The sequence below is a fragment of the Heptranchias perlo genome, chromosome 26 (genome assembly GCF_035084215.1).
Source record: "Heptranchias perlo isolate sHepPer1 chromosome 26, sHepPer1.hap1, whole genome shotgun sequence".
NCBI lineage: Eukaryota > Metazoa > Chordata > Chondrichthyes > Hexanchiformes > Hexanchidae > Heptranchias > Heptranchias perlo.
In genome coordinates this window covers 35,589,672-35,617,614 of record NC_090350.1, presented here as the reverse complement: position 1 = coordinate 35,617,614, position 27,943 = coordinate 35,589,672, and the positions used below count along the sequence as shown (strand labels likewise).

The 27,943-nt window shown below is 38.8% G+C and overlaps 2 protein-coding genes across 7 annotated transcripts in view; one reads left to right on the top strand and one right to left on the bottom strand.

The window, feature by feature from the left end:
* Nucleotides 1-6,745: 6,745 nt before the first annotated feature.
* Nucleotides 6,746-27,580, bottom strand: mtfr1l (mitochondrial fission regulator 1-like). 2 transcript variants are annotated; one of them, XM_068006772.1, is made up of 8 exons: nucleotides 27,354-27,580; nucleotides 24,286-24,445; nucleotides 21,345-21,449; nucleotides 18,249-18,373; nucleotides 17,386-17,612; nucleotides 15,804-16,137; nucleotides 11,239-11,395; nucleotides 6,746-10,236 (listed from the first exon to the last, which is right to left on the bottom strand). In XM_068006772.1, exons 2-7 carry the CDS (start codon nucleotides 24,298-24,300, stop codon nucleotides 11,281-11,283), a joined length of 921 nt encoding a protein of 306 aa, XP_067862873.1. In that variant the 5' UTR covers nucleotides 24,301-24,445; nucleotides 27,354-27,580; the 3' UTR covers nucleotides 6,746-10,236; nucleotides 11,239-11,280. The 2 variants fall into 2 exon arrangements, with proteins under 2 accessions (XP_067862873.1, XP_067862874.1); XM_068006773.1 differs by lacking the exon at nucleotides 27,354-27,580 and adding an exon at nucleotides 27,143-27,278.
* The window catches only part of si:ch211-15d5.11 (nuclear receptor coactivator 7), an 87,629-nt gene continuing 87,260 nt past the window's right edge, over nucleotides 27,575-27,943 (top strand). For 3 of the 5 annotated variants that reach the window (XM_068006769.1, XM_068006765.1, XM_068006766.1), the window contains exon 1: nucleotides 27,575-27,803. The gene's annotated coding sequence lies outside the window, so the exon portion shown is untranslated. The remainder of the gene's footprint in view (nucleotides 27,804-27,943) is intronic. The other 2 variants (XM_068006768.1, XM_068006770.1) reach the window with 2 other exon arrangements.

Sequence of the window (27,943 nt, the reverse complement as noted above, 5' to 3'; positions counted from 1 at the left end):
AAAATGCAACCGAAGAGTTAAATACCTATAGATTGTTGATGCTGTTTCCTCCTGAACAGTCAACATTATCAGGCCACCTGACTGTTCTATTCTAGTTGTCCAGGAAAACCCCAACCATACAAGAACCAATCCTCATTGAAAAAGTATGTGATCAGATAAAATTCCAAGCTTCTGCTACATACTATAAAACAATGTTGATAGGTAGGAAATGACACTGCTTTCTTCCTCTGTGCTTAGCAATCAATTCTAAATTTAGCATTATGGACTTAGGATTTGCACAATATGCTGCAACAGGAACTCAAATGCATAGAATTAATCAATGGGCTTCAAGTTATTCTCGAGTATTTATTCTGACATTTCACTTCCTATGTAATTAAGGGTTCCCATCAAGGCTACATGACTCATCTTTCATGCACTAATTTCAAAATGAAAAAATAATTTTATACTACACTGTAGAGTATTGCAAGTGCAGATTACAGAGGCAGTAGTTTTTTTTCTCAGCAATACAGTGGAGTTCACTTTTAATGATTACCATGTATAGCGATCAGTTAGAAATAGGATTCAAATCCTGTTGGGCAAATCTAGTCATTTATAACATACCTTTCCCCCCCTCAATCAATTATATTGATCAGTGTGTGTTAGTTGTACTGATCAGTTTATACTGGGAAGGAGGATTCATTCTTTAAAAAAAAGAGGGCCTCAAAGTTTAATTCAAATATATAATGGATTATCGGCACTTTAAACAGCTGAGCATTGCAGGGAGCAGGCACTCAGGTCACTTTTGATTTAACCTTTAGGCATATTGACTTTCAATATTCTTTCAGTGGATTTTGATGGAATTGATCCATTCCATGCAAAGCATTTTGGAGGTTGCACCAATAGTCTGACCATTTGATCGGAGTGATCATTCAGGGACTTTCAAGTCTGATCTTGCCATCAGCCAACATCCACACGTGCACTTTCCGGTAGGGGTCCCTGGTTAGCAATCAGGAATGTGCATCCTGGCTGATTTTACCCTGCTTAAGCTTGGGGCATGGAGGACTAGTGCCTTTACTGCTGCTCTATATGGTTCCTTAATTTTTTTTAAATGATTCTTAACATCTCAGTACAATAACCATAAAATATGGACAGATAGGAGAAAATATATCCTTATTCTAGGGTTGCCAGTTCTGGTTGGACATATTTCTGGAGGTTTCATCAAATGACCTCCTGTCTCCAAAGCCCCCACCCAGTTAAATAGCCTTCTTCACCCACCCCCACATCTCCAATATTTTTATGACTGAAAAATAAAAATGTTCTAAGAAAAATGAAGCTAGACAGGCCTGCAAACCATGTGATGCACCACATTTATAAGCCCGATTGCAGAAAACACACGATGCAAATCTCCCGCAGTTTTCTACAAGAAAGAAAACCACGACATAAGTCATGCTTGTAATCAAGTGTCGACCAGTACATTTACTGCATCTTGGCAGCCTCTATAATTCTGCAAGATCAGGGAATTTAAATCACTGATTTGAAGTGATTAGGAACGCTGTTTGGAGGTATAATATTTGCAGCCCAACAGAGGCAAGCTTAGCACTAGTTAAAACCTTCTGTAATTATTTCAGTTTCAACAATTTGTGACTGGAAAAATGCAAGCTAAAAGAAAATAAATTACTTAAACACAGCTCATTTTTTTTCCTCTACTGAAATTAAACAAACACTCAGTATATAATGTGAGTTCAATACAAGTGTTTTCAGGGTCAAGTGTTTTCTTGACCAATAAGCAAGAAAAATAATTCTTAAGACAAGTTGGTGGATCTACACCAGAGTCCTATTACGCAGGTTCAATTCCTGGTCTCTACTCAGCTAGTTGACCTCAGCAAGGGTGTCGATATTAGGGATACTAGAATTGGTCTCACCACTTTTGGGTGGAGGAAGAGGGAAAGAAAAACAGCAAACTCTGCTGCTGAAAGTGGGCATGCATGAATGTTGGGTAAAGAGAATTGGGCCAGGATGTGATGCTCTCCCTTATGCTCAAAGTTGCTAACAGCCATGTGCAGGTACAAACACAAGCAACCACTTGAGTGTGGTACCTAAGGACTGTCAGTACACTGTCCAGAGCAGCAGGGAAAATTGGCTGCACCAATAACAAAAAAAAAATCTTCTTACACGAGTCAGTGGGAGAAAAAGTTAAACTGATGTTTATTAGGATATCTGGTGATTATGTTGCTAAATTACATGGAAAAAGAGACTGTAGAAACAAAAGATGTAATCTGTTTCAGTAAGTTACTAAGAAAACCTGTGGGATACCACATCAAATGCATTTCAAAATTCTACAACTGTTTTAATCTCATTTTCTAAAACACAGTTGAATGCAAAATAAACATACATGGCACAAGTTGACGTGGGTCCTAAATTTACCACTTTAATTAAAAGCACAAAAGGATTACAAATTAAAATGCCTTTGATGACTTACGTACATTCTTTTACAAGGTTCCCATAACACAGTTGAGATCCCATCAGGCGACTAGCAAATGTTATTCATGGTATGAGATAATCACATGATCCGTCAAGGGAACAAGGATAATCTTTTTCCATCCTGTGATGCACTAAGCAGTTTACAATTCAAAGGGACTGACCCAACAACAGTCCCCTTAGTCGGTCCAATTCTTTCATAGAATTTGGTGTTTATGCTCCACATGTGCTTCCTCCCACCCCTCTTCATCTAACTATCAACAGAACCTTCTATTCCTTTCTCCCTCATGTTTATCTAGCTTCTTCTTAAATGCATCTATGCTATTCACCTCAACTACTCCTTATGGCCAATTCTTAGGCAAGTTGGTGGAGGGGACATTGCTTCCATAAGGCTGCTGGGGTCCAACACAATAGTTTCTAACATTTATAAAAGATAAATGTCATAGAGTCATAGAATAGTTACAGCACAGGCCGCCATTCGGCCCATTGTGCCTGCTCTTTGGAAGAGCTATCCATTTAGTCCCTCTTCTCTTCTCCCATAGCCCTGTAAATTTTTTCCTTTCAATTGTTTATCCAATTCCCTTTTGAAAGTTACTATTGAATCTGCTTCCACCACCTTCTCAGGCAGTGCATAACAACTCTCTGCGTTAAAAAAATGTTCCCTCATGTCGCCTCTGGTTCTTTTGCCAATTACCTTAATTCTGTGACTTCTGGTTACGAACCCTTGTTCCACTGGAAACATTTTCTCCTTATTTACTCTGTCAAAACCATTCATGATTTTGAACACCTCTATCAAATCTCTTCTTAACCTACTATGCTCTAAGGAAAACCACCCCAGCTTCTCCAGTCTCTCCACATAACTGAAGTCCCTCATCCCTGGTACAATTCTAGTAAATCTCTTCTGCACCCTCTCTAAGGCCTTGACATCCTTCCTAAAGTATGGTGCCCAGAATTGAACACAATACTCCAGCTGAGGCCCAACAGATTTAGCATAACTTCCTTGCTTTTGTACTCTATGCCTCTATTAATAAAGCCCAGGATCCCATATGCTTTTTCAACAGCCTTCTCAACTTGTCCTTCCAAGATTTGTGTGCATTCACACCCAGGTCTCTCTGTTCCTGCACCCCCTTTAAAATTGTACCATTTAGTTTATATTGCCTCTCCTCACTCCTTAAAAGCTAGTTGGTACAGGAACGAATGCAGGAACAGTATAACATTCCTTTGGGACAAAAACAGAAAATGCTGGAGACACTCGGCAGGATCAGTCGAAAAAAAACCACGAGTTAGTTGACTTTCAGGTATGAACCCTTCTTTAAAATTGAAACAAATTGCAGATGAACAGCAATATAGGAAGGAAAGGGGGGGGGGTGGTGGAGAAACACACACAATGACATAGGATGACCTGTAAAGTGCTAAGATGGGAGATCAGGAAATGGTGAAGGAGCAGAATTGATACACGCAGGAGACAAAAGGACGAATAAATGAGAAATTAGCAATATACGAGACATTGAGCAGAATGTGAGAAGAGCTAAAAGGAACGGGAAGCATTAAAAACAGGGAAAATGGAGCAGGCTCCAGTAGTCTGATGGAAGAAAATTTAATTCAACACCAAGACATTACAGTTTTTGCATGAATTCTTCAAAGTAAAATACACCTTTAGTCACTATGGAGAAATGCAAGTTGAGTACAAGTGATCCTGAATGAAGCTACAGTGCCATGCCTGGAGCTCAAACCTCCAGCAAGAAGTACAAAATTGCAGACAGAATCAATATTTACACAGTAAATATCAGGAAGCAGAATTAAGACAAACAGCAAGAACTCTACCACTAACAATTAAAGTTTTCTAGGAAAGTTAAAAGTGTTTTACAACCAATTAGCATTAATGCAGAAAACAGGAGTGGGGGTGGGGGGGGGGGAAAAGAGGAGGAGACAGCAAAGAAAGTACTTGACGAGCATTTATGGCTCCTCAATCACTTAGTTAAGGCAGCAAGTAGCTGAGCTACAGATCAGCAAGTCACAGGATGGATCCCTGATCTGTGATGAATTTGCAGATCTCAGCTGAGGTGATAAACACTGCAATGGTCTTCAGAACCCTTAGGCTAAGGAGGAAAAATAAAAGTCAGTCAGCCAGGGCCCCTGCTCCTGATCACTCTCCGAGTGCACGTGAAAAGTAGGTGAGGACTGGTTCCCACTCGAATGTGCTGCTGCCTGTTGTCAAATAGCCTGCTGACACTTGCAAGAAAAGTGGTCACTTGGGCAAGGCCTGAAAGTTACCCAACACCTGATGAAATGCACTCCAGGGGGAAAAAAAAGAGTGCATACCTACAGGAGAGAAAATTAGCAGGGGGAAAATGTTTATGGAAGAATATACTGATCAAATAAGAGCACAAAAAGTATTTGCATCAAGGGGATCACGCCGATTAAAACAATTTTTGAAATTAACAAGCTAAAAATAACTGAAAAGCTCTTTAGTGAATTTATATTCAAGTGAACACAAAGGACAGAAATAACCTACACTGCTTCACATTTGCTCTTCCATCCAAATATTAAAAGGAATTTTAAGTAAAACTTTGAATAGGTTTAAGTACCTATGATAATCATGCATTGTTGTTTTAGTCTGGCCACTGCATGAATGCAATGCTTAGACAAGTTTTGTCCAAACTACTGTGAAATACTGCCCTCAGCTGACATACAAAAGTTACTGCAGTTTTAAATTAAAATTCAATCACGTTTTAATACCAGTCCCTGATGCTCAAAGATTACAGGTATTTCACTTGAATGGTACATGGTCCGAGCAAACCAATTTAAATTAGCTATGAAAATTGTTTTTTTTACAACAGGTTTTAAAATAAACACCCTAGCAAAATGAATCTCAGTGTTTCTAACCAAAGAATGAATCGGAGCTAAATACTGTACTGGTTCACTAGTGCCCCATGCTGCTTATTTCATGCCTCCATGCTAATAAATAGATGATTTATGGTTGAAGGCTGTAGTCCAAAAGGATTTCTAGATTTGAAAATATTGTGCCACATCAACTTATAGAAAGAAATGAGCATTAGGAATTAAACATATCAATTAACTTTCAAATATCACAATTTTTTTTTCTAAAATATCTTTCTCCTACATTAGTGACCTGTGAGGGTGTAGTATTTTAGTGACAATTAATGAAATGTGAAAGTTCCCCAAACTGGTGTCATAAAGGGAACAGCATCTCTCTAAATGAAAGGTTTTGTTTTACTCACAGAATTGACATTCCACCCTATTTTCATATGAAAATAAAAGAGCACCAGCAGTTTTTTCTGATTGTTCTTAAACATCACCATACTGGATACATATTTAACAATTGAAATGCAGGTTTTGTAAAGAGAAAACCGTACGTAGTTTGGGAGACCACATTATGTACTGAAAATAACTGCCCTAAAAGTAGCTGAAAACTAGTCTGCCTATTTACAAGGTGAACAGAATACATTCCATGGCTGAGGAGATGGCAAACTCATGCAAGGTAGTCATAACAGATAATAAAAAGGTCTTCATTGCCATTATTAAGCATTCTATTTGTGCAATGAGTACACATAATATTATTTTTCAATTAAAGCAGCTGGTCAGTTATACACTAGGGAATTGAAACAAAGCTCGGTCAGTGGTCAGATTTGGATTTAACTCTCCTTTCCCTCCCTCCCTCCCTCCCACCCACACACACAATTGTCTCCTTAATCATCGATAGGGACACAATTCCAAAAGTGGCCATTAGTCACATGTACTGACTTCCAGAGGTCACTGCAATAACCAGGAAAACCCGTAGCCAATTTTTCCCTTCCCTAACCAGGGGTGCCAAGGCCAATTGCAGCTCTCCCACCATTACCTTAGCTGAGATCAGCTAACTCGGCAGTTTCATGGTCTCTACACCACAACTGCTCACTGGATAGGCTTCCTGAGTCACTGAGGGAGCTGATTTTACTTAAAAATATTCTCCCTACCTCCTCTAGATAAGTTACAGTAGAAACCTTATCCAACCTCAGAGATTGAAATTCACAGTGTACTGGAATAGTGGCCAAAGAACCAGTCAGGTGGAAAGGAGCTGGTGCTGCTGTATACTTATGGCATAACTAAATGGAGTTCAGTCAGAGTCCACAGAAATCTCACCAAAAATATTTGTATTTTTTTTAAATTGGTGTTATTTTCAGAAGTATCAGAAATGAGCCAGAAAGTTAAACTTTAAAAAAAAATCTTTTCACACATTTCAATATATCCCTCTTGCATAAATTTAATAAATAGTTAACCAAACATGCATGAACTGCTCCTTTATTGCTTTTAAATGTTCATTTCGCTCAGCATAATAGCTCCAAGTCAACATTTAGAAAAGCAGTTTATCAAGTTTAACTATTTCAATTTATCTGAATAATACATTAACTCCCACTCATCATCCTTTTAAAAGGGAGGTCTGAAGAAGTATTGTAGACATGCAGGATAGGTTTGAATTTGCACGAACATCTCTATAGTACATGTCTGAAGTACTCAGCCCCATCAAGGTTACACACTCTCAAGACCCAAGCTATTTTTAATTAGGAGTCTGAAGTATTTAGTGAAGGATCAGTTCTCAGATTCCTTGGGCCCCGGACCAAAACTTGAATGTAAAAATGAGCATTGAAATTTAGAATAATGTTTCTAAAAAAAAGGTAAAAACGGTTTTGCAGTTACAACAAAACTTGGGGGGGGGGGGGGGGCGGGCGGTGGGATTGATCTAGTTGCTATGCGCAGTAACCATAAATGTCACTATCCATTGTGATGAGCTACTCATCTCCCAAAGTCTTAGAATCTAATTAGGGTTAGATGAAGTAGGTGGGAGGATGCTTGTGTGGAGCATAAAAACACCGGCATAGACCAGCTGGGCCGGTTGGCCTGTTTCCGTGCTGTAAATTCTATGTAATAGTGTAATTTTTAAAATTTTAAGTAGCATAACAGAAGAAAGCAAAGTGTGTAGTTTTAATTTTTTTGTGCTCAGCAAGGACAAGGATGGCAGTGCTGGAGAAGGAACCCCTTTCCCATCTTTTTTTTACGAGTAGTAACATCGAGTAATGCCAAGGTACACCACAAGGCTAATCCCAGTTCCCACTCCAGATCCCGTAATGTCAAATTAGCACTGAATTGTGGGCAGTTTGGTGCTGAGGATTTGTGCCCAATGGGCCTAGCGGACTCATTTCATGTAGGACTTTTACAGCACATCTCTTCATTTGAACCCACGTCTCAGAATTGAAAGGGCAGCATTCTGACTCACGGCATCAATCATCAAAATCTCTACAGTTCAAAAATTCACTCTCATAATAGTGCAGTAACGGATGCCAAGCGTGCAACGGTTTCAGTCAGAAAAAATAACTAGGGTCTTATTCCTTTATACAATCGTTAGAGAATGGAATACTTGGCCACTGGAGAAGTTGAGGGAGAAATCATTGATCTTTAAAAAAGGGAAAAGTGGATAAATACTTGAAGTAGAGAAAGATACAAAGCCATGGCACAAAAAAAGCAGGGCAGTGGGATTAGTTTTGGATTGCTCTAGCATACAGCTGGCTCTGACACAATGGGCCAAATGGCCTCCTTCTGTGCTGTAAACATCTATGGTCTCAAATTGTTAAAACGGTCCAAAAAAGATGTCACGTAGCCACAGCTCTAATTGCAAGAACCTTGCAATGTGACTAAGGGGAAACACCCACCAAAGTTCTGAAATCCTAGGAGCATCTGTGGATTACACGACAATGGGAACAGACAATTCTTAAATGCCGATTTAATATCCTCTTCACAAGGCAGGAGCAAGAGTAGTTCTTCGCCTTTTTCCCCCCTGGAGTTTTCTCCTAAACATCACCACTCTTCACCTGGTGACAATATTTCCTCATCAATCTGCACTAAGGTAACAGGAGGCCTGACTGCAGGAGGAACAGGTGACAGTTTAACCCTCTCTATCAGAGAGCTACACTGTTGTGAAGAACTCCACCTAACAATCTGGCCAAGAACAGATTCCCTGCCATGTAGAATAGTCAGATTTTAAATGGGAGTTGGCTGTGGGACTTCATTCTGTGACTTCCAGTGATTCAAAGTGCTCAGCAATAAGCTAATGGACCAATATCAAAAAGGAATGCTTTCTGATACCTCAAATGTAAATATTTCCAATATATAGAGAGAGAGAGAGAGAGAGAGAGAGAGAGAGCACACACGAGAGAAAGTAAAGGGATGAAAGAATATGTACCGTATTTAAATAAAAACTTTAAGAGCTATATTTGGTTTTAGACTTATTAAACTGCTGTGGCTCAGCAATCTGACAAAAGCACCTAAAATTCGCCCAGCCTTTTACAACACTGGTTTCATTTTCTAGTTCAGAGTATATGTAGACATTGAATTGTGTTTATAGTTTTTCTGTGCCAATCTTAAATGCAGCTCGTGTTTTAAATGATCTCAAATATATCATGCACTTACTGTATTACAGCTGGTTGCTGCAATACTTTGTATTTTACTGAAACATACAAAGTACTGAGCTGCTAATTGTGCAGACTAATGTCAAGCATGTGACCTAACGTAAACTCTACCAAAACTGTAAGGACTGTATTACATTTTGCATCTTCGTATGTGTCTTAACCCTCATACAGGCTAGCATCCATTTACAAATCAATAATCACAACGTTTTGACAGACAATGTAACAAATGGAATTTAAATTTCACAAATTGTATCTATGGTTCTAGGCCAGCTACAGTAAAAATGTGCCAAGAACAACCAGCACACTGAATTCAGCAGACCCACAAAATATCTGCTTCAATAAAGATTAAAATTGGGAATAGTCCACAAAGTGCGGATAGTATATGACCTATCAACATCAAACTTTTCGGATTTCTATTCTAGCTAACTAATGGTGGTTTGTGCCCTTTATCTATGATTGACATCCAGTTAAGGGCCTTTTTAAAATTTCTAAACTGACTGGTTCTGTATTGTTCTTCCAAGGATACTATTTTGGGGTGGGGGCAGGAAGATGAGCGATTAAAAGAAAATGCTACTTCAACTACAGCTTTTCTATGAAAAAAGGAAAATTGTACAAAGTGTTTCCAACATAACAGCTTAAGTGTGCACTGTTGCATTCCAATCATAACATGACTGCTAGCTTGTGATCGAGAAACAATTTACGTAGTTTTAGCGGGGGGTGGGGGAAAAAGAAAGACATTCAAAACACAAAGGTCACAAGAGCTGCTTTGCTCATTTGGGTACAAAACCAATGGTGGTGAAGAGAGACACTCTCACCATCGTTTCTGAATGTTAGATTAAGGAAACAACTGAACCCTTCACTAATTTATTTTTCCTGCAAATCCATGAGACTTGTTTTGGGACACGCACTGTCAGTGGAGAGAATGCAAAACGGACTGGAAAAAAATACTTTGCTCTTATTATTTATTAATCAAAACTTCTCTTTCTGTCTCCCCTGCGCCCACCCCCCAACTCATTCTTTGTAACAGAACAAAACAAATAAAATCTGAGGTAAGGAAGGCTTTACACCATATTAAATTTTCATCTACTCAAGGCACAAATACAAGCTTGCCTCATTTATAACCTTGTCTCCACCACCTGTAATATTGCAGTGCAAAGTGTGCAGAAGTATGTCCTGATCAACACATCATGTTTGTTCCAAGTTCTTTGCATTTTAGCAGAAGTAGCAGGATCCAGAGTGTAATGAACTGGCTGGGAATACGGCAGTCCCTTCCAAATAACTGCAGTTTTCCAGCAACTCAATCCTGGTTTTAAATCTAGCAGGAAATCAAAACAAAAACAGATCAAAAGATAAAGAGGTACAGACCAATATAAATTGGTCAAATGTAGAAAATAAACACACATGTTTGATTTTTATGTTCAACAATTTGAGGTGAGAAATGTCAGTGCTGGATAATGAAATGTTTCTATTGTTTGACCCTAAAGTCTGCATCAAGACTCCCAGGTCAGGAACTTGGGATGGGGGGGCGGGGGGGTGGGTGGGGGGGAAAGGAGTGGATGAAAGAAGGGAGGAATGTGAATATATCTATTATATATTATACATTTGACAAAAAAGCCACAGGAAAATATCAAGACCTCCACTTCTCCATTACTTCAAAAGGGAAAAAAGTGCCATTAGTTTCCTTCCCTCCCCTCCCCACCAAATTAACTGTTGCCTCTATCTTGGGCACTCATAATTTAATTCAAATTCCTTCTCACAATGCACTAACAACAACAATTCTTTGGCCTCTTTAGAGGTTTTCTCCCCCCGCAGTAGCACTGCTCATCTTCACCCGCGTGCAAGTGACCAACTTTTTTCATTAGTCGTCAGAGAACAGAAGGCATGACTGTGCTAGAAGCAGATGCCCATTTGCTTCACAAGCAAAATACTGCAGTGTTATGGGGAAATTTCACCTGACAATCTGGCCAAGAACTGGTGAACTCCTCCTAATTAGAGCAGCCAGATTTGAGAAGCAGGAGTTTTAAAATTTTACTGAGGTAACCTAACTTATTTACATAAAGCAATGTAACACAATTTCATCTGCTAGTCCAGCGGCTGGAAAGGACTGGGGTGGGGGGGGAGGGAAGACAAGATGACAGAGAGGAAGATAAACAACTTTAATCTTTTAAAATATGATATAAAGTTTTTTTTAAACATGTAAACACACACTGGTCTTAATTTTGGAAACTACAGTTGAATTTTTATTCAAGCAATAGAATCTGTAGTAAAACAATGGCTCCAAATCCTGATACAAAGTATACAGGCAAGACTGACTTACTTGCAGAGGGGTTACTACTTGATGCTTGGAAATCTTGTTTGATCAGTCTTCCTTCATGAAAATACTGTTGTCCTGAACAGTAAATTTGCGTTTCAATGCTTCCGATATAAGCACCGAAGGGTCATTCTCTCTCAAAAGCTGCGAGCCTCTCCTGGACCTATAAGAATAATAGTTTCAGTAATTAAAACTTGCAGTGACCATCAAATTTAAGCATTCTCCTGTAAAGCAATATATTTGCAGGTAAATATTGAAAGCATGATCTGGAATGTGTTGCAAGGTTGTAACACAAACTGATAGGAGCACATGACAAACTGCAAAAGACCAACTGATGTTCTGTACAATGTGAACCAGTCTCATTTTGTAAGCCAATGGGTAATTGCGGTATTAGGATACCTATTAAGACGGTGGGGTATACTGTTTGCTGCTGAGGTCTGCTGGTAATATCTAAGTTCAGCCTTGCCCACTGGAGACCCCTGGTGCTATGTAACTGAATATTAGAAGTTTTCATGTCAGTGCCAGTGATATAGGAATGTTTTTGCTATGGAGTAGGTGAAAGACAGCATATGTACTGGATATAAACAATGTCCAGATCTTGAATTAAAATGTTTGTCAAGTGACATATTCCGTTAAGATAAAGATAGCCATTCCATGTAGAACATGCTGGGAGCATGGAATGTCAGGCCAAGGATATATAACGTAGACTTCATGTTTAAATAGGAGTTTCCCTTGATTTACCTTTTGGGCATTGGTGGGGGGGGGGGGGGGGGGTTGAAGAGAAGAGGTTGCTGGGAGAAACCTACAGAACTTTTTCTTCAGGATATTAAATGGTTTGGGTAGAGTACATGCTACAGAAGTTAATAAACATGGTCTGTGGAAGGAGCAGGATTGATGGACTAAATGACCTTTGTTAATGTCTTTTAGACAGGCACACTCATAAGAACTGTAGATATGGACTGTAGATAAGTCTATATGGGTAGAACTGAAAAATAAGAAGGGAGAGATCACTTTGATAGGATTGTACTACAGACCCCCAAATAGTCAACGGGAAATTGAGGAGCAAATATGTAAGGAGATTACAGACAGCTGCAAGAAAAATAGGGTGGTAATAGTAGGGGACTTTAACTTTCCCAACATTGACTGGGACAGCCATAGCATTAGGGGCTTGGATGGAGAGAAATTTGTTGAGTGTATTCAGGAGGAATTTCTCATTCAGTATGTGGATGGCCCGACTAGAGAGGGGGCAAAACTTGACCTCCTCTTGGGAAATAAGGAAGGGCAGGTGACAGAAGTGTTAGTGAGGGATCACTTTGGGACCAGTGATCATAATTCCATTAGTTTTAAGATAGCTATGGAGAAGGATAGGTCTGGCCCAAAAGTTAAAATTCTAAATTGGGGAAAGGCCAATTTTGATGGTATTAGACAGGAACTTTCAGAAGTTGATTGGGAGAGTCTGTTGGCAGGCAAAGGGACGTCTGGTAAGTGGGAGGCTTTCAAAAGTGTGTTAAACCAGGGTTCAGGGTAAGCACATTCCTTATAAAGTGAAGGGCAAGGCTGGTAGAAGTAGGGAACCTTGGATGACTCGGAAGATTGAGGCCCTAGTCAAAAAGGAGGCGGCATATGACATGCATAGACAGCTGGGATCAAGTGGATCCCTTGAAGAGTATGGAGATTGCCGGAGTAGAGTTAAGAGAGAAATCAGGAGGGCAAAAAGGGGTCATGAGATTGCTTTGGCAGATAAGGCAAAGGAGAATCCAAAGAGCTTCTACAAATACATAAAGGGCAAAAGAGTAACTAGGGAGAGAGTAGGGCCTCTTAAGGATCAACAAGGTCATCTATGTGCGGAACCACAAGAGATGGGTGAGATCCTGAATGAATATTTCACATCGGTATTTACGGTTGAGAAATGCATGGATGTTAGGGAACTTGGGGAAATAAATAGTGATGTCTTGAGGAGTGTACATATTACAGAGAGGGAGGTGCTGGAAGTCTTAACGCTCATCAAAGGTAGATAAATCTCCGGGACCTGATGAAATGTATCCCAGGACGTTATGGGAGGAAATTGCGGGTCCCCGAGCAGAGATATTTGAATCATCGACAGCGACAGGCGAGGTGCCTGAAGATTGGAGGGTAGCAAATGTTGTGCCTTTGTTTAAGAAGGGCGGCAGGGAAAAGCCTGGGAACTACAGACTGGTGAGCCTGACATCTGTAGTGGGTAAGTTGTTAGAGGGTATTCTGAGAGACAGGATCTACAGGCATTTGGAGAGGCAGGGACTGATTAGGAACAGTCAGCATGGCTTTGTGAGAGGAAAATCATGTCTCACGAATTTGATTGAGTTTTTTGAAGGGGTAACCAAGAAGATAGAGGAGGGCTGTGCAGTAGACGTGGTCTACATGGACTTTAGCAAAGCCTTTGACAAGGTACCACATGGTAGGTTGTTACACAAAGTTAAATCTCACGGGATCCAAGGTGAGGTAGCCAATTGGATACAAAATTGGCTTGACGACAGAAGACAGAGGGTGGTTGTAGAGGGTTGTTTTTCAGACTGGAGGCCTGCGACCAGCGGTGTGCCTCAGGGATCGGTGCTGGGTCCGCTGTTATTTGTTATTTATATTAATGATTTGGATGATAATTTAGGAGGAATGGTTAGTAAGTTTGCAGATGACACCAAGATTGGTGGCATTGTGGACAGTGAAGGTGGTTATCTAGGATTGCAACGGGATCTTGATAAATTGGGCCAGTGGGCCGATGAATGGCAGATGGAGTTTAATTTAGATAAATGTGAGGTGATGCATTTTGGTAGATCGAATCGGACCAGGACCTACTCCGTTAATGGTAGGGCGTTGGGGAGAGTTATAGAACAAAGATCTAGGAGTACAGGTTCATAGCTCCTTGAAAGTGGAGTCACAGGTGAATAGGGTGGTGAAGAAGGCATTCAGCATGCTTGGTTTCATTGGTCAGAACATTGAATACAGGAGTTGGGATGTCTTGTTGAAGTTGTACAAGACATTAGTACGGCCACACTTGGAATACTGTGTACAGTTCTGGTCACCCTATTATAGAAAGGATATTATTAAACTAGAAAGAGTGCAGAAAAGATTTACTAGGACGCTACCAGGACTTGATGGTTTGACTTATAGGGAGAGATTGGATAGACTGAGACTTTTTTCCCTGGAGAGTAGGAGGTTTAAGGGTGATCTTATAGAAGTCTATAAAATAATGAGGGGCATAGATAAGGTAGATAGTCAAAATCTTTTCCCAAAGGTAGGGGAGTCTATAACGAGGGGGCATAGATTTAAGGTGAGAGGGGAGAGATACAAAAGGGTCCAGAGGGGCAATTTTTTCACTCAAAGGGTGGTGAGTGTCTGGAACAAGCTGCCAGAGGCAGTAGTAGAGGCGGGTACAATTTTGTCTTTTAAAAAGCATTTGGACAGTTACATGGGTAAGATGGGTATAGAGGGATATGGGCCAAGTGCAGGCAATAGGGACTAGCTTAGTGGTATAAACTGGGCGACATGGACATGTTGGGCCGACGGGCCTGTTTCCGTGTTGTAAACTTCTATGATTCTATTCTATGATTCTATGTGGGAGGACTGTTATACAATGGAAATGGTAAGGAGAGATTCCCTACTGAGACCTGCCGTACATTTACCAGATATTACAACATCATGACGGTTTTTCTATTTTTCTAGAAGCTTCAAAGCAGCACTTTCCACAGATATTTTTATACGTAAATTATTTACTCAAAAAAGAATCCTTTACCAAACAAGGTGAACCATGTGCGGTTGGGCCGGGGAGAAATACATCTTACGCAAGTTTTCAGCACTGGAAGATGTCATCATCAAGACCTTTTTGTATCAATGCTACAAAATAACAGAATTCTAGCTAATAATTTAAGTTTTGTGGGGTGGCGGGGGAAAGAATCCTTTGATCACACAAGCAGCAATTTTAGGCAGCAGGCGGAAGCCAAGGGCCCCTAGAGCATGTCACATCATTATGGCCATTTCACAGTTTAACAATTAGAGATTATATGGACCTCAGAGAGAACACCAATTTGGATTTTGAAAAAAAATTGCATTCTCCTTCTCCCCTCCAGATAAAAAAAGTTACCAAGTAATCACCTAGGGCCAAGTACATTCATAGCACTTACCATTAGAGCTCCTTCTTTGATTATAGCATGTATGATTTAACCTGGCCAGCAAAGAACATCCCTTTTAAAATTCAAAATAATCATTTCAGGTGACTGCCCTCCCCCTTTTGTTTCTCTCATCTTACAGCTTCAGGGACACAAAGGTCAAATGTAGCACCCTACTGTCACCCTGACTGAGATCAGTTAACTCAGCATAGACCAGGAAATCAACTCAGAAACCTCTGGTTCATAGATCTTTTAATTATTTTCACAAGTTTGCCGCCAGGTTGACCTGGTTGTGCGGGGAAGTTCCTTTACCGTATCAGCCTGAAGTGTTGGTGTCTATAAATATTCCGATACTTCGCATTGTTACCACGGTTAAACATGTTCACAGCATTACAATATTATATGCTGAAGTTATGTTTATTTCCAACTCACCCTTGCAATGAGTTTAATTTGACCCTATTCATATCTTTCAGAATATCCATCATATCTGCAAAGCTTGTGGACTTTGAAAGACAGGAGGTTTCGTCATCACTATCTTCATTGATCGTTACATCTTGCCCCTTATTTTCAAAGTCAAAGTCAAAGGTTGATGATGCAGCAATGGAAAAAGATGTGATACTTAAAGGTTCAGGTTTGTCTATCTCTGGAATATCACCATCTATGGTAAATGATGCTAAAGGAGGATATGCTGATTCAAAATCTGGTAAAGAGCAGGCAATGCTCGATGTATCAGGAGAACAAAGTTCTGGTGTAAGAGGAGCAGATGCTGAAAGACAAAATGAAACATATTAAAGATTCTCTTTTCATCCAGCACAGATTAGATTATCCATTATATACACATACAAACATATATAAAAAAAAGAGTAGGCAAGATGCTAATCCTAATGAATCCTATAGTGCTGTAAACATAACATTGTGACAAGTCGATTACAATGGGGTCAGACCTAATGTTAGGAACACAGGAATAACAAACATTAGCCACTTCGCTAAAAATTGCCCCTACCTACTGAGCAAGATTTTTGTCTTCAACCCCTTCTCAGATGAACAATGTTTCGGTCCCACTGTTAATGAAGGAGATTTTGACCAATTCCACCCAGCTGCATTTACTGTTCGAACCCACCAAATGGCTGCCAATACTCCACCCCCACTGACGACAGTTGCTCCTCACAGGCTACCCCTACCCTACATAATTTCTCTTTTTACAATATTATATGCTGAAGTTATGTTTATTTCCAACTCACCCTTGCAATGAGTTTAATTTGAGCCTATTCATATCTTTCAGAATATCAATCATATCCGCAAAGCTTGTGGACTTTAAAGACAGGACTGAATTTCCCCATTCACCCACCCTCCCCCGCCAACCCCGGCTCTAAGGCTTCATTCCCTCTTGCTTCTGCAACCTCCAGTCGCCCTACGTCCCTGCTTACATCCTCTACCATACCAACTCTGGTTTACTGGGTGATCTCTCCTCCCTACACTCTAACGCTGGTGTCAAAGCCTTCAGCCATCTCTAAATTTTGAACTCTCTCCCCAAACCTTTCCTTCCCCACCTTAAAGTCTCTCAATACCTACCTCTTCATCCAATTTTAGCCATCTCCCTGACTTCCCCTCCCCACCCCCCCAACTATTCCTGCTTGGCTCTAATCCCAAACTTGGATCATAGTGCTACATTATCTTAATATGTTGTTGTAGTGAAGAGCATTCAGTGTCTGCAGAGTCATACTCCAGTCAGGACAGCAGTTAAATGGTGGGGAGGATGGGGAAAAGAGAAGAAACAGAAAAGAAAAAATGGACACACTTCAATGTATCTCAATAAGGTTGTCTTTAGGCTGTTCACGACAAGGGACGATGGGAAGCAGGGGACACATTCTCAATTAAAAAAAGTGAACGTATAACACACTCATATCAATATTGCATTAGATATATATTTTTACTCCAACTGTAATTAAGGTTAAACTCCCTTTCTAAAATGAGTTGCTTACAGTGCTGAGCGATAATATTTTCACAAACTCACCAGTATCCATTTTTGTCTCTGGCACAGCAACTATTTTAGCAATCTGTTCTCGCAAACGGCTAAGTTCATCTTGAAGTGCAACTGTGCGGTTCAGAGCAGCTAAACCTGGCTTCTTCAGGCTTTCATGTTTCCTTCCTTCCCTTCGGAAGTTGGGGACTGATGAATTTCTATGCATTATAAGTAGTGGTGTAGGGTGCCATTCTTCCCTGTAGGGCCTGGCATCAGCTCTATGAACAAAAAAAAACAGAAAATGATAATAAAAAATATATTTACCTGATTCTGTCATTCAGAAAGGTAACTCTTTATAATAGTGATCTTAAAATCAAAAATAATTGACACAATTAGAGACCCATCTGTTGCAACCACACTTCAGTCCCAGTAAATTAAGGATTCAGACTGAAATACTTAGTGTTCCAGGCTGGTTTATCACCTAGTAAAAATAGTGATTTGAATGCCTGCATCATTTGTTATGGACAAACTGTGTTGGTCTGGGCCACTGGAACACAGATTATGTTTATTTTAAATATAGAAACATAGAGTCTGTTAAGAGTCAAAGAACGGATAAATAAGTTACAATGTTTAGAACAAATTAGCAATAGCATATTTGAAAAGAAAACAGCACATAAAAGTCATGAACAAAGAGAGCCAACATGAAAGAATATTTTCAATATCCCATCCCCAAGATCACACATTATTCTATCCACAAGCTAATTCTAGGCAGACCAGAAAGCACTCATCATTGAGAAAACACAAGTTTTCTCAATGATGAGTGCTTTCTGGTCGACACAATCCAATCCAGTACACCAGTTGGTGCCAATATCACCCAACTACTTCATGACAACTGCAACTTAATTAGTGAATACCTCATCCTGGTGAAAGCTTCTCCTTCATCTGCAGCTATCCATGCAATGTCTGCTAGAGTTGGCACAGCCGGTCTATCTCCATGGATAGAATTTAAAGACTCGGCTGCAGTGATTCCTGGAACAAGCTGTGGGAAATATAAAGTTAAGATTGCATTAATGGGAACATAAACTTTTGGCCAGACCATACGAGTCAAATTGAGGGTTTAAAAACATTTTATGTTAAGACTTTCCAATATTAATATTGTTATAGATTTGGAACACCATTAGTCATTTTATTACTCCATAAAAAAAATTTTAAATTTAAAGCTGACTAAAAATTGTTCATTAAAGACTGCAGGTATGATATAAGAAGGGTTCAAATTGTAGAAGTCATCAGAACTGCCCAAACAAATGAATGAAAAAGCTATGAATTTCATTAGATCCATGGGATTTTCCACCTTTCATTCCATACTGCAGCCACCACCCTCAGGAAGTATGCAGCGACATTCCAAAATGGTATGTTAATGTGTAAATTCCTCAAATTAATGTTTACCTCATCCTAAATGTGAAGTCACTGTACTGTAACCACAGGTCATTAGGCCTAGAATGTGCTCACAGGCAATTTAGACAAAATTCACCTTTAGAAATTGGTAACGCACACAGCCTTTCCCATCCCAATCTGTTTCCATGTGTGTTCCTGAAATGTTGTTCTTTCATAACTTCAGTGGCAGTCACATGTACTTATTGATTCCCAGCATTGTATACACTATTTTGTGGACTTCATGTAATCTTCATTCAATCAGAAGGACAGGATGAGGAAAAGTTGCTGACTTCTTTGTATTGCTACCACTCCATCAACTGGTATGAGACACACATAGTAAGGGCAGGATAGAACATTATGCCATCATCAGGCACTTTAAGAAACACAATGAAACTTGCACACAGGAGATAAACCAGTTAAGACTACAATTCAAATCCAGATCGTCTGAACAACTTGCAGTGCTCTGTCACTACAATGGCTAAATATTTTGTCTGAATAGTAATATATTCAGCTTGAATGGAGAACCTGAATTATGCTCAACTCTGTACTGGGAGACTGGCGCATACCAATTGCCTTCGCTGATTATCTTATACCCAGGAATTTTAACTATTTATTCTCAAATGTTCAGCTATCACGGTAGTTTGACTCCATTCTTTGGCATAATTTTACATAAAAAAGGAAAGTTAAGAAAAACAAGCAGAATTAGAGAAACCAGATGCATAAATTTGGATTATCCAATCAAGAATTATATTTGCATTCATAGTCAGATCAATTTGGTTTAGATTAGCACAGTGTTTGTAATGAATTTCCCTGCAAGTCAATGCTTAAGAGTTTCCAAATCTAATTACTGTGAAATCCACAGTAGTAGAGTTTCTGTTTGCCAAATATGAAGTACACTCTCCTTTTGTAGGGATACACTCCACTTATCCAAGGCAAGAGAATTTAGGCATAGATTGGCAAGCACCAATGCTTAGAGTTTACCCACACCCTCAAGTGTGCATTGCAGCACGGCTGGACTTTTACTAGCTTAAACCTCAGATTCTGATTGATCTGACAAATTATCAGAACAGTTGTTGAAAGTGTGCTCTCACAAATTACACGTGAAGAGTAAGGCGTGTAGACAAGTAATTAAACAGGCACCTGGAGGAATGTTTTATGAAGAAGTGAATCACAGTGGCAAAATCTTTACTAATCATTTCCCTCTTGGAAGTAAACATCCTGTAAATAATTAACAACGTTCAAGCAGAAGTTCAAAACATTAGCTACAGCTGTTGCATAAAAGTTAAAAAAGGGAGATACCACTATTCTTGGACTTTACTCGATTATTTGAATTCAAATTCTCAAGAAAGTTTGAGTCAAGAAAGCCTCATGCCCTAGAAATTCAGTCCTGCAGCACCCCGCCTGAATTTCTAGGCCCAAATGGACCTTTATCACAATTTAATCCACTAAACATAGTTTACATTTTCCACAAGAAAAAAGGCTCTTTCAAAATCCGGGTCACAAGTTTCAGCAATGGTGCTGCCTTCACAGTTGCGCAAGTTAGGTCAGTTTTAAGTGCAGCTTGTAGAAACATATCAACAGTGGAGAGGAAAAATAGGCAGCCTTTTCACATGGTTCCTGGTAATGACATCATCATCATCACTAGCAGACATAGCCTCAATCAGGATCACCTGCCATCCCACCTGAAGATACTGTATACACGAGATCAATCAACCTTTAGGATGGAATAGGAGAATTGCCAAGAAAAACCCTTCGCAGATATAAAATACATAATACTCTACTTGAGACAGCTCCCACTAATTCAATCTTTTAAACACTAACACATTTTCCAAATGTAATTAATTACTGTTTGGGTTTTTGTTTACAAAGCAGTTTAGGAGAAATGGTACCTGTACAACAGGGTTGTAGATTCACAACTACCACAATGAAACATATATTCAAAAATCTATTTTTGCCTTCTACAAATGGAAAACTTCACTAAATTTCATACTTTTCAAAAACAAATGGTGGGCAAAGCCAGCATGGTGTATATTTACTACAAGGCAACGATTTTCAGTGTGGCAGACCAATCAAAATACTGAAACTCCATGCAAAGGTTAGCACGGCTGGGGACCCCCATTCCAACTTCCAAAAGACAGTGTAAGCTACCCAAAGGAAAGTGCTATTATTTGAGAATTTTTAAATTAGTATAGTATATAGCAACCAAAATAATATAACAACAAACAGTACTTGAGGCATGCAATATACCCAGCCCCAGATAGATGGATATCTGATGACCTTGGGGTCTTGCAGGTGGCTCCATAGGGTTCATAGAACCCAGTTTGATAACCTATATGCTATGAAGTATTGTTCAAATATGACCAATGACTGAAATTGAGTAACTTGAGCACAATAGTTCAGTAGCTTCAAGACCAATATCGGAAGTAAACATGCAGTCTTCTCAAATGAAGTAACAACCTAAATGTTAAAGTTTGTGCACTTTAACCCAATTATTGAAACAATTCAAAGTATACACCAGTACTAAGTTTTTCAGAATCACAAATATAGAAGTTTACTATTTAAATAGCATCTATTACCTGAAAACAAACTCTAGGACATGGCTTCAAAGGGAGGTTTGATCCAATCATCCGAACAACACTGCGGGAAGATCCATAAGGCTTGTTTTGCCATATTGGAATCATCTGTAAAATAAAAATAGCCACAATAACTCAGTGCTTAAACAGTGGAAAATCTTCCATACCCCCTTAAATAATATACAATTTTATACAAACACAAAAATCTAAGTTAGTGAATTTTCAATATGACAGCCACACATCTGGAAAGAGGCAGAAGACACCTCAAACTCAATAAGCAGTCTTAAATAAATTTGATGCTTCAAATGATGGCATAAAATATACCATTTGAGCAATCATGTTACCACATCTTCCTCACTAATGAAAGAATCTAGACACAGTTCAATTGTGTGGAAGAGTGCAGACATATAAATATCACTATTTTTGAAGAAAGAGAAAAAAAGCTTTATTAACCTTCAACCCATTTAAAATTTATTTAAAGCACACAACTAGGAAGCCAAGAGTTAACAAAAACATTTTTCTTCAACTACATCAACAGCTTATGTTACAACAGCATTAAGTGAATTAAATGCATGCATCGATGCTAAAAGTATGTCTGAACCATGTACCTATGAAAGTACAGAGTAAAATATATTGCTCCCACAATGGCTGTGTGGGAAAGTACACTACCTAGTGTGGAACTGAGCTTTAGAGAGCAAGGAGGTCCTGCGTTTGATCCCTGATGTGTGTTGATGAGAGTTAGTTGATCTCAGCTGAGGCAGCAATAGCCCTCAATGCCCCTGGGCTGTAGCAGCAGGGGAAGGGGATGGAGATACCAGATCCACTTTCCTGTTAGAAAGTGTACGTGTTCATCATATAACGACGGGATGGGCTTGGATGTGATCTGCAACAACCCACCCTCCTCCTTAGTGGTTTAGTACCCAGTCAACACTCTGCCTAGATTCAAATAGGAAGAATAGCAACTTGGATAAAGTACTAGAGGAAAGCCAAAGCTTGTGGAACCATACCCCAGCATAAATTAACAAAAATCAAACAAAATAAATGTATTTATTTATTTATTTATTTTTAGGTGGAAATCACTAAAAGCAGACACATTTTTAAAAAAAGCTTCCACTGAGTGAAACTGTCATTGTAGCAACAGTCTTGTCACAACAGCAGCAGCGAGCAAGCTAACCTGCATGCATCTATATTGGTGAAGCCCTCTCACGTTTAAGGTTAATATTAAATGGCAAAGAGACAAGACTCTAATTGTATGCACAAGGAAGAGAGAATAGGGAATTGTGCAATGGAGGGACATTTAAAGCAAGTGGGGAGAGCAAAACCACATGTGAAAGCTAGTGAAAGAAACTTGGAGGGGGATGACAAGGGAAAAAAAAAAATCAGGATTTGGTAAGGCTAGGGAGGTTTTTTATTGCTTTATTGGTCTTCAGTGTAGTTTAAAGTGACTTCTGTTTAAATTCCAGGGCCTGAGTATTTGCTAAAAGTGTGAGATTTCAATGTTTTATAACATGTACACAGATGCACATCCAGTTTCTAATACATCCATTTTCAAACTTCTGTATTCAAAGTGATGGATAACAGAACTGAAAATTAAAACATTTGCATCTAGCAACTTGTTTATTAACAGTATACACTTTTGAGTTCTTTCCATACTTCAACCACATGCCTTTACTTTAACCTCGAAAGATCACCCCTAGTGTACTATGCCAGCATCACATTTCCACAGTAGCCATCTTTATGTCCTCAATACGTGAGAATGCAAAATTAATATTAATTCCAGTACATTAATTTGGTTTAAAACAAACTTCCCCAAATTTTGTATGTAAAGATAGTATACAGAAACACAGACAAATGCTTGATTTACAGTAAGGTGATTTATGGACTATACACCTTAACATACAGTACATAGATTCAGAGTATACTTGCATTTCCAGTGACAAGAATGGGATATGGAATGCAAACATACACAAATTGCTCTATTTATATATTTAAAACAGGACAGTCTTCCATAAAGAAATAATGCTTTTTTACAAAATGAAAAAAGGGTACATATTCAAGTCAAGTTGCCTGTTCTGAATTGTGGGAAGCTTGGTCACATTTCTCGTAAAAAGAATACCACAAATCAAACAAAAACAGAAAAAGCTGAAATCACATGGTAGATCTTTCAGATGGTCGACATTTTAGACTTGTATCCAGTGTCAGAAATGAAAAATAAGATATATTAATAGAATCAGAAGGCGAGGTGGAGGGGAATACAAAGAGAAAGCATCAGTGGAATGATTATTGGATGTTGCAACAGGCTCGTTATATCATTCAATAATTATTCCACCAGTAATTCTTCTCTGTACTCTTGGTCCTTTCCCCCTCACCTTATGATTTTATTAATCCCTTATTTTTCAATTCTGAAGAAGAATAAGAGCCTAAAACACTGACTGTGTTCTATCTATAGGTATAGATATAACAGCTGTTTGAGCTTTTCCTTTTTTGCCACCTTTGTGTTGTGCTATCACATTCATTGAGAATTTGAGGTCAAGTGTACCCAGACATTAAAAATTACAACACTTCAAAATTTAGCTGTGTAGATGAGAAAGTTTTAATCACATCTACCTTGGCTGAATGTCAACACTGGTTCAAAATAGAGGAGAATGGGCTAATCCATTAAACCAGTTCCAAGTGAAGCACAACCATTTTCAAAACTAATCAAGAAACATTAAGTTTCCAAACAAAAAATACCATTAACAGTTTTAAATCATGCAGGCGAAATAAAGCAAGCAAGCAACAAATAATTACGTAGTTTGTTAATCCATCAATTTAGATGAGTGTTAACTTGAAGGGGGAACAGCTACTGATAAACCGGGTGACCAACTTAGACCATTACCAATTCCATCATATAGTGCTCAATGTTTGTAAGTTTTAAATTTTTCCCCAAATAGAATATACTTACAGTATCCGTCTCCATCTTAAACTGCACTGAAGAATTCCAAGTTGGTACAGTGTAATGAAACAAAAACACTGCAGCTTTGAAGCAGACCAACTAGGAAAGAATACTGCTGGAACCAAATTTCACCTATCCATATGCGTCAAAGTGGATCAGCAAACTCCTTCTGGAAATGAAAGAACAGTTATTTTATAAGTTGTTTTATCAAGTTCTTTACATGCTTTTTTTCCCCTCTGAAAACATAACAAGTCTGGAATAAGAAAAGTTCATGTGCCCATCATATCGGCATCTTCTATAAGGCATGCAAGAATCTACCCTCACATGGATACTATCCCACCCATTTAATTTCCTGAGGCTGCAAAGCAGCAAGTGGAAAATGCACAGCCTTATTTTAACTTATAATGTTATAGATTCAGTGAGTGAAAGACATTTAACAATTGCACACAAAAGACCCGAAAGTTACGCCATGGGATAAGTGTCTGAATGTTAATACATTAGTCTGAAATTCCTATCTCTGCCATTTCGGCAGAGATGTTAACCTATTTAAACTAAAATCGGTTAACACTACTTCATAGACTAGAGCCCCACGGCATAATTTTAGGACCATAGAGAATAATCAGTGAGCTGGAATAATTAGAGCAAAATAACCTTACAGTGGTCGAGGTAACATATCAAGAGACAAATCTGGAACATGTATTACTACACTATACCAAACACCAAATGTGGTTAGAACACATTACTCAATGAACGCAAAGCAGAATTTAATCACATAATTGAAAGGTAGAAGCAAAAGAGTTATTGCGAGTAATTGCAGAGGTAGTATATACAAATCAGCACTTATTTTTGACCAAACAGCTTTGCAGTCTATACCTAAAACCCAAGCCTCATTACTTGCAGAAGATTCTAGATATTCAATTTTTTTCATAGTATAAAATTCCTGCTCAAAATCTCCCAGCTTGACATTTTAAAATGGCAAATATGCATAACCCTACTGCAAACACTAATTTGTCAATCACTAAAGAATGAAGCCAATTTAAATATTCTTAGTACTTAAAGCAAAAATGTCCCAAGCAGTCCAAGATCTATAAACTTAAGTTTACCTCCTTTTATAACTACTTCTCATAAATAGATCGTGACGGCGATTTCAAAAATAATGAAAATTAAACATCTAACAGCATTGCACAGCAACTACTCATCACGGCATTGGATACATTAACAGGGATTTTTTAAAAAACTTATTAACAAAACTGTGCCCCTTGCACTATGGGCATTAACCATCAAGATTGAAGAGAGATGAGAAAAATAATGCAGTGTTTGGATGATGCTAAGATTGAGCTTTAACAGCCTGTAGATTATAAGAGGAAGAGAGATTAAGGATTTCCTTAGTGTTGTGGTCTGGGGCGAGAATTGTTTACAATAGTGTTACGAATCTTAAATTCAGTATGGACACAGGGAGGAAGTAGACCGTGTGAGATGGCGCATTGACTACAATACTGACAAAATTGAGACAAGAAAGGTCACAACAGAGAAGTTAGAGGTTATAAATGAAAGAAACATCTCAGTTAACAAGCCTTTTCTTCTATCCTGTCTAGATGTGAAAGGGGTGCTAGGAGAGACGCTCAGATGTGAGACTGGTATTTAATGCCAAGTCTGTGACAAACTTAAGACAGAGTTTAAAGTTGTCAAGCTCAAAAACAGTGTACAGCATAAAAGAGGAAAACAAACTTCCTAGAAGTAGCTGTAGCAACATGGGAAATGTGGAAATCAATGACGATCAGTGAATATAGTGAAGCCAAGGGCTAAGGATGGAGCAATCAGAAGTAAATGATCCCATAATAACAAAGCTTAAACTCAGTTTTTTTTAATATTTAGGATATTTAATGTGGCATGTAATGAAAATTAAGAAAATATTTGCATAGTAAATATGCACCTACTAAGTATGTGAAAAAGAGTACTTCATTGTTTAAAAAAGCTCTAATATTTCAAAATGTTTGCAATCTACATCAGTTTTCCTAAACATAATGTTTACCATTTCTGAAGTGTGACCTTGACAACACTAGATTTCTACAGTAGTTTAGATACAAAAGTTTTGTTTCAGTAAAAATTGGATAACTTTGTAAACTATCTTTATTTTCCTTAATAGCAAGTTTTTGGCGTACCAATGCATCTTTAAAACCTGCATAATGAAGTTCTCTGTAAGCTCTTATCCCCAGCCCACACAAAAATACCATCCATCCCAATCAATCTACTACCAAAGTTGATCGGTCTAAAGTTTTTAATTAACCAATGTAGAAAATTTCCAGTGTGAGCAGTTAACATTTAAAAAAATAAAGCTGTTCCTAATCCAAATCAATTCGCTTAGACAAAAATAAATCAACATTTTGAACAGTCTGACATTGTATTGTCATTTAGACCATGGTGTCCGACCTTCAAGCTCTGAGCCTTGGTAATGGTGCCCTTACATCCCAGGCAATTCAGACCCATTTTATACTTACTATTTGCTGCTTTGACCTATTTGAATTCTGTGGGCCTGGAAGATTGGAAAAGCCTGATTCTAGTATTGTTGCCTAACTGGCGGATAAATCAGAACACCAAGGTCAACCAGCATCAGCAACTTGAGATATATGCAAACTAATGGAAACATGGAGTTTAAGCTTTACATGTGTCTCCATGACACAGCTCTGTACCTACAGAGGCAAAAAAGATTGTAAACCCCTGATTTTGACCATTTCAATTTTACTGCGTGTTAAATTAAGGCAAATCGTAATTATCCAAACTGCACATCTGGACCCATTCACCAGTATTTTTTTTAAAAGTTTTTTTATGTATTAATAATTAAGTAGAAATGAAAAGTTAAACCCACTTTAGTTTAACATCGCAACAAAATAAAACCATCATCTTTGCATTCGGTTATGACTGAATAAAAGGTCATGAAACTCTAGGCTCGGTACAAAGGTACTCATTGCGTATGAAGACTCCGTGTAAAGTTATAAATCACACCTCATTTTTTTAAAAAAAAGGAAGGGCCCTTTCCTGCAATAAATGCGATAACACATCGAGATAATAAAACTAACCCGTCGCCCCGGCTTCAGGCTCTGCCAGGCCGGTTGGTGCGGGAGGCTCGAGACGTTTCCATGGACTTTTTAACAACGCCGTCGCCCATTGGTTCGACGTTAAGGCTTCTTATCGCTCGCAGCCAATCGCGCTTCCGGAAAGGGGGTATGTGGCCCCCGAGCAACGAACGCCCACAGACGACGGCCTACTTTTTACGCCAAAGCCTTTCTCTACCCCCCCCTCTCCCTCTCTTTCTCTTTCCGAGTAAGCAGCAGTACCGCCCTCTGCAGAGCTTCATCAGACTACACGCACCACTGCACCAGCATTTATATTACTATCTGCAAAAAAAAATGCTGACGAATGGTTCAGGGTATTTATGTTCCTATTATGCTTTACATGGATTAGGATTCTGGTGCTTTTACTTTCAGCATTTATTTTCCGTTGGTGCAGTCAGACCTTCTTATTAATTTGTGAGTAACTGATCTTTTATCAATTACTCGCCTTTTATCAATGAAAAAAAGTTGACGGGATGGGTGGTGCAAGGGGTGGGATCATGACATTGAAGATTGGGGCGAATGATTTGTTGTTGCTCAGATCCGCTCAAACCAGT